Source organism: Hydra viridissima, unplaced genomic scaffold, assembly GCF_058129835.1.
Source record: "Hydra viridissima isolate aposymbiotic clone 2 unplaced genomic scaffold, HvirCarnegie_v1 scaffold_10, whole genome shotgun sequence".
NCBI classification, from domain to species: Eukaryota; Metazoa; Cnidaria; class Hydrozoa; order Anthoathecata; family Hydridae; genus Hydra; species Hydra viridissima.
Window position 1 is genome coordinate 15,630,143 of NW_028324309.1, and position 12,358 is coordinate 15,642,500.

The following is a 12,358-nucleotide window of genomic DNA, read 5'->3' on the forward strand; positions in this document are numbered from 1 at the left end:
AAAAAAAAAAAAAAATTAATAGAAATATGTTTTTGGTTTTTATTTCTTTGTTTTACTTACTTTTTGTTTCTTACGAGGTACAAACTTTTAAAAAATAATAATTCTAAAATATGAAATGATGGTCGGAGCAAAATTTAGCTATGTCTTTCAATATAACAATGTTAAAATAATTACAAACAATATTTGAGATTTTGCTTTAATAACTTTAACATGAGACAAGATTTTCCTCGATAACAATTCTAAGAAGTTTATGAATATTTTCTTTTTAATAGTATAAAATATCGATCATGAAATTTGTTAACTTGACACAGTTTTGCTGTCCCGCAAAAATAATAGTTTTGTTTTGAAACAACTAAATTTTTTCATTTCTGAGAAGAATGGCTTCGTTTTCAGCTCTAAACGAAAAAAAGTCAGTTTCACTCATTTTCTCACTTCTTTATTTTTTTCTAAAACTAAACTAATTTTACTAAAATACTTTTTTATCCAAAATCTAAATTTATTTTTACAAAACTGTAAATTTTTTTTTCATTACTAAATCTTCAGTTGTAAACGTTTTATAAATAATTATAATTAAAGACTATAATCCTTCATAAACTGCATAATCAATAAATAGTCATAATAAGCTTGGTTTACGTATTAACAACATCTGTCTCTAAAATTATGTCAAGATTTCCAATTTACGATGAAAATACATTTTACTGAAAGTTATATCTGGGGTCTAAAAATTTCAATTGCTTAACACGGAAAAATTGCTAGACTTTGGTACCAGAAGGACTGGTATAAAAGTGGGTAAAATTCTATTTCTTTATTTTCTGCTTGAACTATGTTTTAAAAAAAAGTGTTTCTAAAAGTAATCGATAAACATAACATTTAATAAATCTTCAGAAATCATAAACAAACAAGTAAAATAGAAAGACATGTAAATTTAGCAATATAATGTAATATGAATATTCGCCTTATCTAATTTTGTTAAAATAAACAGGTATTTCTAGAGACGGAACATTTTCTTTAATAAAAGAAAATTTTATCATAAGCAGCATTTATCACAACTATATTTGGGCAAAGATAGTTACAAATTTTTTGTTGGAAACACGTCTACTAAACAGTAACTAAACTAAAACGCAGCGATGTGTATAAATAGAAAACATATTGTACTTGCTATTCCATACCTTTGTATGAGGTTTTTGTAATTAATAAGCTGCATTAAAATAAAGTTACATCATAAGTACAAACTTTTTGACTGCCTACAAAATCATCAAACCTAAACTCGACAGTGATTCACTATTAAACTTCACATTGCTTCTAAAATATTTAGGCATACAAAAGGAATGTCTTGTTTTAGAATCGCATTTGTTGTTTAGTGTAACAAATGGTAATGTTTTCATGAAAAAATGATTTATAAAAATTGAAGATTTTAAACATGTTTTTAAACAATTCAAAAATAGGAGAACATTCCTATTGGAAAATCTTTTTTCTTTATTTTCGATACCGGCAAATTATGAATGTTTCGTTATTTTGTTGTTTGCCGTAACTTTTATCGAGCTTCCTTTTCAACAGGTCTTCCGAAGATACACAGAAGTGACGAAAATGGTGAGACTGTAAATGGTCGATGTTATCCGTTGTTATCCGTAGCATCTGTTTTTGTTTCCAGCTCAACTCATGAAAATGGAAAAGAATAATTTAATTTGTAAAGCTCCTCTTAAGTGCTGCTTGATTATTAGTCTTAACGCATAGTTTGTGTTGTCTTTAGTCGCTCGTTGTACCAGAGAAGTTTCAGCACATTCTTCGTGTTATGAACACGAATATCGATGGAAAAACTAAAGTTATGTACGCAATGACATCGATTAAAGGTGTTGGAAGACGTTTTTCCAACCTTTGCTTGAAGAAAGCTGACATTAGCCTAAATAAACGTGCTGGGGAATTAACTGATGAAGAAGTTGAGCGTGTTATAACTATCATGCAAAACCCACGTCAATACAAAATCCCCGACTATTTTCTGAACCGACAAAAAGATATTAAAGATGGCAAATTTACTCAGGTATGATTAAGTTTGAAATAATGCAAGCTATTTTAAAGAAAAATTAATGCTAGCTAAAAATGTTAGTTATAAATTCAGTTATTTCTCTTATGCTTGTCTGGTTTTGCACCCCCATCCCTATTTTTTCAGATTCAGAAAGATCTTTGCCTAAAACAAAAAAAGTGGTATTTTAATTTTTGACAAACAAGTACTCTAATTCACACCTGAATTTTCCATTTTTCCTATTAAAATGACACTGTTTTAGCTCTATTTTAAATTTTCTTAATCATAACTTTAAAACCATTATTTCAAACTGCTGAGAGTATTTACATGGTTCTTATGATTGTATAAAATGCATATAACTAAACAAAAAAACAAAAAAAAACAAACAGTTTTTTAACAAAAACAAAAAGCAAATCTCTAATATTCACCAACTAGAGTTAACTAACTTTACAGTGGAGTTTTTTTTCAACTGCAAACCATTGCTAGCCTTTTTTATACCTTAAAAAAAATGTTTTTTGGTTTATTATAGATGTGAAAGTTTGGTCTAGGGTAGTTCTTTCGATGGTAATCAGATAGATATATTAGCTATAAAACATGTTATCCTTGTGAAATACATGACTCCTTGTGAATTTTAATCTATAACAATTTTTGGCAATGTTTTCAGTAAAAATTTTTATTAATAAAACAAGCGGAAAAAATCAGGGAATTTTGCTCTTTAATAATGGTGGCAACCCTGAACATACTGCTGCATACTAAATGTATATACATGTTTCATATCTTGATCCGTGCATAATGTTACCATATAATAGTTATGGTGCTATTTGACTTGCTCGCTCACCTTTTGTTGCAGATTATGAAAGGTTGTTGTACTAAATTTTAAAAAAAGACAACCATTAAAGTAACAACATAATTATTAGTTAAAGGCCTGGTTTTTATAGCTTTTTTTATTCCTAGGATTTGGAATCAAAACTATGTTTTAGAGTTCATGTGAACACAATGTTTTAAAAAAAAGGCTCATTTTGGTATTAAGTTGTAAATAATTATGTGGTTTGATAACAGCAAGAAAGGTTATTATAAATGTAATATCGTAAAGAGGAGACTGTTGCTATGCAAAATTAATGTGAAAGATCATTTTCTATTGCTAATGTCTATTTTTTATTTATTTTCTTGATAACAACTTTATTGGCTGAACCACATTTAATTGACAACTGTTTGTAATGGTTACTAAATGAATTTTGATACTAGTGCTTTTGTATGGATTTGGTAACTTTAGGTTTGTCAGAAAGTTTTATTTTTAGATTTTGAACAGTTTTTTCTTAATTTTGTACAATGTCATATTGCCTCAGTTGTATTCAAAAAATTCAGTTTTGTTAGAAATAGTTAATATCACTCTATATTCTCTATTAGTTACAAGGCCACCTCATGAAGTAAGTTCTAATCTCTGTTTAAGGTCTTAGCAAATGCTCTTGATAACAAGCTCCGTGAAGATTTGGAACGTTTAAAGAAAATAAAAGCTCATCGTGGATTGAGACATTATTGGGGGTAAAGTTTTCTTTTGCTATATTTATTTATTTATTTTAGTTTTTAAATAATCATATTACAATAAATTATTTGTATTTGTATCCTGATTTAAAAAATTCAATATAATTGATTGAAATGTGAGTTAATTTAGTGGTGCTTGTAAGAACCATCTCGCTTAGTAGTATTTATTATTGGCTGCTTAATGCCTAATAATTGCAGCTAATATGATAGCTTTTTTCTTATTTAAAAGTTTCTTTTATAAGCATAATTTTATAAGACTTACGTTGAAAAGGTATTTGTTTCTGATAATTTGTCTTAATATTTGATAAGCACATTTAAATGATTAATTATATAGATAGGAATTGCCGTCTGATCAACTCATGAAGATGTTTACTAAATGATAAATGTGCAGCTATAGTATCAAAAAATTTACAGCATTGCCTTTTTTTGTTTGTTTTGTTTGTTTTTTAAAACATTATAGACACTAAAGTAAGCTTCTCTTAAAGTAAAAATGAAGTACATAAGCTACAGATGATTTTTTTTTTTCCTCTTTTCTTGTGAGTACAAAGAACATAAATCTTTTATCCTCATAATACTTCTGCCTTAATATCAAGAGTTAATATTAAGCATCATGGTTTGGTTTTACCATTAATGAGTACATATTTATATACTAGGGTTTTGAAATTAGTTGAACTAATATAGTCTATATTTAGCAACATTTCCATATACTAACATGTACTCTTTATATATGTGTATGTTCAACCTGTAACTATACTGTTGTTCCATTAAATCTTTTAATTTATCTTTTATTATTGAAAAGCAGTCTCCCAATTTATTATCATCAGTCTTTGTTCTTAAATCTTTTTATGCTTCAGGTGACAACCTTTTTTGTGAGTGAAATTCTCTAGAAGTTGCTCGCATTAAAATGATTATTAACAAAAAAAAAAAGGAATTGCCGTCTGAACGATATTTGACGAGTAATTTTTTTCATGATTAATGTGATGTAACCTTTTTTAAAAAAAAAATTCTCCAGATTCTTTTTTAAATGCAGTGATGAAAGATTTTGCATGAGGCTCACGGTCAATGACCTATTTGCAATAGATAGTATCTGATGCATTGTAGATTAAAAGCAAATTGTTTGTGAAGCTTTCAAAATTCTATCAAAATACTAATAATTTTTTTATTTTTTAGTCTCCGTGTTCGTGGTCAACATACAAAGACAACTGGCCGTAAAGGAAGAACTGTTGGTGTGTCTAAAAAGAAGGGTCAACAATAAATTTATTTGTTATAAAGTGTCTTTATTCACCACTCAGGTTTTTATTTACTCAGACAATTTACATAGATACATTCCAAAAAAGTTTCAATTACACTGCACCAAAAACTAAGAGAAAACTTTATGATTTAAATAAAATATTGTTTAAGCAATTCAATGCATGAGAAAAAATTTGCTATTTCAACTCTAAAACTAATGAAATTTAAGATAATCATTAGAAGTGTTTAATTTCTTACAACATTGGTATAATCTAAGTCCAAAAGTTACGAATCTGCTATTTTATGCTAAATGTAAAATTTTTAAAATGTCTTCTAAAAGATATGCTCACATCTAAAACAAGTAAAAAAAGATTTGAAAGAAATCAGTTATCTTAAGTCAAAATACAGATGTAACCAAAGCTGTTGAAAAACCCAAAAAAAAATGTCCAAGTTATAATGAAATGCATCATCAAATTTAATATGTAGAAAAAAGAACTTGACCAGGTTAATTTCAATAATAGACTAATAGTATAATTCGTTCATTGATTTAACTAGATGTATTTTTCTTAATGGAAAGTTAACCAAGTAATGAAAATGGTCTGTCTCGAATTACAACTATTATTTAGCACGTGAATTCGTCTCTTTCTAAAAATTAAACAAGTCTAATCTCTCTTAAAAGACCCATAAGTTTTAATGCTAATTTAGTTTTTAGAGAAGTTGATACACTCTCAAACATGCCACCTCTGACGACTGAAAAAAAACTTGAACTATTTAAACTAAAAAAAACTGTATTATGTATGAAACTTGTTCCTTGATAGTATTCAAAAACTGCGCTCCAGATTAGAACTGCTGCCCTTAATAGTGACATTACTAGTATTGGTATTATTCGTAATGAACCTGTAAATTGCCTAATAAAATCGTGATTGTGACTTCAAATGATAACAGGAAATATTCTTTCAAAAGAGGTTGATTTTCCTGGAAAAATGAAACCCAAAAGTATTAACCAGAAGTTTGTGATGCAACTCATTAAAAGTCATCTAGAACAAGCGAAGTATGTGGGGCCGTAAAACTACATATTTTTCTATAAATGGGAATTACTTAAGATACACTAAATATATTGGAGATGGTGGCACATTTTTTTCTGGCTTTTTGTTGCTTCAAAGCGATATGTTGGTAAAAGTTTTGAGAGTTTTAAGCGTGTTAGTTACATTCAAAAATGAATGAACATTTGTCTTCGTAAATTCCGCAACGCCTTAGAGGTAAAAAGCTCATTTGACATTAAATTTAGTCGAGTATATGTAGCAAAGGTAAACTGACAGACAAAGCAACCAATTTGTTTCAAAACTAATATGGGGTGGCTATACGGTACAATTCTTTACAAAATGCAAAAATTAGTGTAGGCTGTCCTTTACCATGGCTGCGATATTGGGAACAATACCATCCGTCATCAAGTTTGTTCAAGATCAAAAGCAAGCTGGTGCTTATGGCAGTCTAATAAATCAACTAGTTTATTTGCATACAAAAAAAAAAGGAGTCTCATAAGCCATTAACAAAATTTTAATACCAGTATTCCGAGCACTATCTCATTAGGACTTACTGAAAAGATACCTTCACGGTCCAACACCGAACGGTAAGAAAAGCTTTAATGGTTTTACTCGGAAAAAGTCCAAAGGATTAATATGTGGGTTAAAGGTCTTTGGGACTGTTTTTTAACTCAGCTTTTATTTCATCTAATGATGTGTAAATAATGGAAGGTTTATAGAGCTACGAAGTCACACAATACATTACGCATTTTAAAAGCAAATTAAAAATCCACCAACGAAAATAAAAGTAGATGAAAGGAATTTAAAAAGTATTCCTGGATAAAGAAGTAAAAAAAGAATCTGGTCCTTTTTATGAAATTAGATTGGTTTATGCTTTTTTCTTTGAAACTTATCATCTTATTTTAAATATATTGGTAACAGTCTGGCAGCAGAGAAATTCATTCTACATTTTATAAATTAATATTTTTGAGTTTACCAACAAAACCTATCCAGTAAAACTAAAATTGTTATAGTAATGTTTGTAATATTTGAATCTTACCAGCAAATTTAATAAAAATCTGCTTTATATTCCTTCTTAATTAACATATCATTAGCTGAAATAACAAAAGGAATTTTTTAAAAAAAGTTCATTTCTAGAGATTTTTTCTCCTTAAAAGCGAAAACAAATTTTGAACATTTGAGGGAAGTTTAGATTTTTCTTTTTTCTTTTAAAACTAATGTTTATCAATTATAACATAAATAGACTAATTTTAGCAATATAAATCTTTTATTATAGAAGTTTAACTGAATTGGGGTGAATAATCTTAGTAATCCTGGAATATCTTTGAGGCGAAGACTCGTTTTCAAAAATAAAACTTGTTTTCTCAAATAAAACAAGCAAATTTGTTTTATTTGTGACCAGGCAGTTTTATATTACTGATACAATTCATCAGCATTTCTGAACCACGCAAACATACTCCCAATAGGATTTAGATCAGAAGATAGCGCAAGCCGTTGCATCGTAATGATTTTATTTGCATGCATTTGAGACCTTTGTCCTGTTGGAACATCCACCGTAGAGAACATCCACCGTATTTTCATCTACTAAACTATCAGCTGATTCTTCTTAACTGAATTATATGTGTTTTTTCATGTTATACCTTCTGTACAATCTAGTGGTCTCAATCCTGAAAAGCACACCTAGCAATAAAGTTTTTTCCACCCCCGGTGTATCACGGTTCCTTTATTGTAAATTGGTTCTAATTGCTAACTGGTCTTCTCACTTTTGTTTACCATCTGAACCTTTTATAGGTTAAACTTCAACTCAACCGAACATAATGTTCATCTCCACCGTTTTCTAACTCCCAATTTTTGTGAACCTTCGCGAACACCAAACGTGTTCTTCGGTCCTTTGTCAGCATAAATGGTATTTTTCTCTCACGGCAACAATACAACCCTGACTGGCAACAATACAACCCTAAACTTTGACATGATGTTAATGTTACGCCACGATGTGTCAAACTTACCCACTTCTTCTCCTCCTCCCTTCCCCAGGGTATTTTTCTCTATACCTTAATGCAGCTAGTTAAGTTTGTTTAGGTTGCAGGAGTGGTCCATTTGGTAACCCGATTTTGCTAACTAACAACAGACAACAAGTAATGATGTACACACTCATTCACAAACACTGTGCAGTGTATTGTGAAAGATTATTTGCAGAGTATTGGTAGTGAGCACTTATTTCAAAATGACAAACCAGCTGTGGTGAATGACCTCTTTGAAATTTCCTCAGAATGTTTTTAATGAGACAGGCTTCCAGACAGATATCGGCGGTCAGACAATGTTCTGCAAAGTTGGTGTTAAAAAATCACACAAAATGGTTATAACCTCAACAAAATGGATGTACACAGTACAGATTTGCTGCTCAACAGTTGGTGATTATCTGCCGATGTATGTGGTGTATAAAGGTAAACACCTATATAGCACATTATGTTCTGATAAACCTAAAGATAAATTCTATACCTTTTCTGATTCTGGGTGGATGGAGAGGGAGCTTTGAGAAGGAGCATTGAGTGGTTCATGAAGGTATTTTTTGCTGGAACTAGTAGCCTAAATGCTAAAAGTGTAAGTTTTTTAAAGTTAACGCATTTGAGGCAAATATATCCACTAAACAGAGAAAAAATCACTAGCGACAAGCTTTCTACGTCACATCATACCGCACGTCACATCAGACAGAGTCAGTTCTAAATGCTGATGAACATGCGCATTAGAACATTGAAACTGAAGTTTCATTTTCTTCTGTGTCATTAAACGCGACACTAACTGCCAGAAGAAAGGCGATAAAAACTGTGCTTTTATCCAACTTAAAGCAAATTATACCACCACATAAATTATACCATCACATAAATTATTCTAGCACATAAATTATACCACCAGATAAAAATGAAAAGAGGAGTGTCTCAGGCGTACGTTCGCTGAATGTCTTACCTCAAATGAAGGTAAGTATGGAAATACGAGAAGATCAGGCATACAAACAAGAGTGTTTAAAGAAAGGAAAAAAGAGTCGTAAGGGTTTGAGCACAAGAACAGTTGTGACGGAAGTTGTTATTAATGCTAGAAAGAACAAGTCTGATACAGGCAAATTAGTTCAGAAGCAACGCGGCCGTTATTTTTTTAAATTCTTACCTGGATTCTTCTTATTGCAATCAACCGGAGTAAACGTCATCACCACTGTCAGCAAAAAGTTTTCATGAACTTTATGCTCGCAATATTTGCATCTCGCTTATCTCTATCAAACCATCTCGCTTATGCCTATAGCTTACTATGCCTATATAATTGCTTTGACACGATTGTTTTTACAGGAAATAACAATCGCAGCAAATCGTTACAACTCTCAGCACTTTTTATCAGATATTTATGAGTTTTAAGTTAATAAGAAAATTTTTATATTAAACATAACTTTTTTTAACAATGGGTTAGCTAATTCTTGTGTGTTCATAAAATGCTAATGCTTTTTTGTCATAATATTATATATTTTGTTATCAGTCTTACACAAAGTTTGACATCAATGTATCCCCAGGCTTGAAGGAACACTGAAAGGTTGAGTAGATTTATAAAGCTGCATGTAGTGAGGAAAATTATTGCTTTAAACAATTTAGAAGATTGGACCATAGAAAAAAACCAACATAATGATTTTTTTTGCGCAATAACTTTTTCAAAAAAATGTTCAAATTACCCCCAGTTTACTTTTGTTGGCTCGTTTGTCTGTCTGATTGCACTATAATTATAGATGGTTTATTGTAATAAACTAAAAAAACATTCTTTTACAGTAAAAACCAGCCTGGGAATGTTTCGCTTTTAAAAACAAGATCAATCATAATGTTAGTTTATTCAAAATGGCAAATATAAACGGTTTGTTAAATATTTTTATACTTTCAACTTTAGATTAAAGCACTTTACATTAATTTTGAGACCTATGTTTTTAAACGATTCTCACTCAGCATAAAATTCTCTATCATAATCAATAGGCACCGCCGATTCGATTCGTAAAATCCGCAAAAAGCCAATCCGACTTATTTTGCGGATTAAAACAGTCAGTTCGTAAAAATTTTTCGGATTAATAATCCGAAAACTAATTTACGGACCACAAGCGAATTTTTTTTTTGCGGATTCACTTTGCTGTTCGGATTATTAATCCGAAAAATTTTTACGAACCACTAGCGGATTTTTTTTTTTTTCGGATTCTCTTTGCTGTTCGGATTATTAATCCGAAAAATTTTTACGAATCAATTTAACTTTAGTTCGCTTAGCGAATTATACGAATTACAATCCGATCGCGTCACCATTAAATGGTGTGGTCCAATAAATTACATTTTTATTATGTGCGCGTCCTATAAATAGTGGATTTCTTTTTTATTTTCAATCAGTCCTATTTGGAAATCTTAACCTACAACAATTCGTTCAACAGATCAAGTCTACTATTCTTCACTTACATTTATTACGGTAAGCCATTATTATATTATTTTGATTTAAAAGTTAAGAATATTTCAAACTGAATTTTTGCGGTTTTTTTTTTTTTGTGGATCGAATTCCTTTGCAAATTATTTCGCTTTGCGGATTGCTTCAATTAGTGGATTGGTCCGATAAAATTTATATTGTTATATTTCTTCTACTTAAATATTAACAGAAATAAAAATAGAAATAGAGATAAAAACTAGTTTGAAAAATTGTTACGTTCATTTCAACAATTAAGGCAAATAACCTTTAAATAATTAGTTCTTTTATTGAAAGCTTTATGCATGCCTCAAAAATATCATTTTTTGTTAAGACAAATGTAAAGAAAAAACTAAAATAATCGAAATTATTTCCAAATGCCACCAAGAAAGCCATTTCTGCTGAAATTGAGGGGTATTTGAATTCAAAACCAGTTCTAGCAAATACAACTGTCCTGGAATTCTGGAAACAAAACCAGTATATTTACCCAATAATGTCAAGGCTGGCCAGAAAAAACCTCTGTATACCTGCTGCATCATCAACATCTGAAAGAGTTTTCTCAACAGCAGGGAATATATACAGCTCTAGAAGAACCAATCTTTCAATCTCAAAGGTTGAGATGTTGGTATATATGAAAAAAAACACTAAGCAACTCAGTAAAATTCAAGACATTGTGTGGCCAGGAAATGAATTTGGAAAATGATTAACTTTCAGTGTGATTTTGACTTTTTTTTATTTCTTAACAAGGAAATCATTTCGTTTCATTGTATATTTGAATATTATAAATGAATAAAAATGAATCTTATTTCAAAAGCATTTTTATTCTGAATCCGTATAAATCCGTAAAAATAATATCGGTTCGGATTCCAATTCGAAAAAAGTTTTTCGAATTGCAATCCGATCCGAAAGTATCGAATCGGATTGCAATCCGAAAAAATAATCCGAAAAAATTTTAACGAATTGTTTTCCGATACATTATTTTCGGATCAAATCAATCCGTAAGTAATTTGAACCGTTTAGCATAGATAATTCGGTGCACAATCCGCAAACCGATAAACAGTAACGAATCGGCGGTCTCTAACTAAAGTTAAATTGATTCGTAAAAATTTTTCGGATTAATAATCCGAACAGCAAAGAGAATCCGAAAAAAAAAAAAATCCGCTAGTGGTTCGTAAAAATTTTTCGGATTAATAATCCGAACAGCAAAGTGAATCCGCAAAAAAAAAATTCGCTTGTGGTCCGTAAATTAGTTTTCGGATTATTAATCCGAAAAATTTTTACGAACTGACTGTTTTAATCCGCAAAATAAGTCGGATTGGCTTTTTGCGGATTTTACGAATCGAATCGGCGGTGCCTAGTTAAAAGCGATTTTCAACCATTTTGAATTCATTTTGTTGCGTAATTTTAAAAATATTTTGTTACAAAACCAGTGACAAAAAAATTATTTTGATAAAAAGATTTTGTTTTGCAAATTAAATTAAAAGTTTAAGTGAAACAAATGAAAACAAAACGTTTTTAACTTTTTTCTTGAAATTGAGAAATGCGCAACCTGCAAACATGCAAAACAGTAAAATGTGTGTTTTCCACTAAGTTTTTTCTAAATATCAATTTAAGTAATCTTGTTATTCAGTTGTCAAAATGGATAGAAAAAAAAAAAAGTTTGTACGCCTATAGAAACCTTTAATGAGATAAAAAATGTTCTTATTCACGTAAAACCTTTAAAAAGTGTTGCAGCTGAAATTAAACTTAAGGAAGTGTGCGGCTGAAACTAAGCTTCGTTGCTAAAGGATGCATGTATACCTCCTTTTCTTTTTCTGACTTTTTAGGTTTCGTTTGAAAAGCCTTTAAAATCAAAAAATTTCTTGTAGTTTTTTTAGTTTTGCAAATGAAATTAAAGTTTTGTCTTGTTTAAGGAGAAAAAGTCGATGATTAACCAACCTGTCATCGAATCATCGAGTCATCGAGCTGGCCAATGAGATCAGATAAGTTTAGTTTATAATTTAGAAAGTTAAAAAAGCTATGAATGACAATGACAATAATAATGCAAAAGAAC

The 12,358-nt window shown here is 30.0% G+C and overlaps 1 protein-coding gene across 1 annotated transcript; it reads left to right on the forward strand.

Moving 5' to 3' along the window:
• The first annotated feature begins 1,496 nt into the window (after positions 1-1,496).
• Positions 1,497-4,846, forward strand: LOC145181466 (small ribosomal subunit protein uS13). The gene is made up of 4 exons (XM_080056555.2): positions 1,497-1,590; positions 1,751-2,038; positions 3,471-3,562; positions 4,733-4,846. The coding sequence occupies exons 1-4, from the start codon at positions 1,588-1,590 to the stop codon at positions 4,815-4,817; spliced, it is 468 nt and encodes a 155-aa protein (XP_079912681.2). The 5' UTR covers positions 1,497-1,587; the 3' UTR covers positions 4,818-4,846.
• Positions 4,847-12,358: the final 7,512 nt, after the last annotated feature.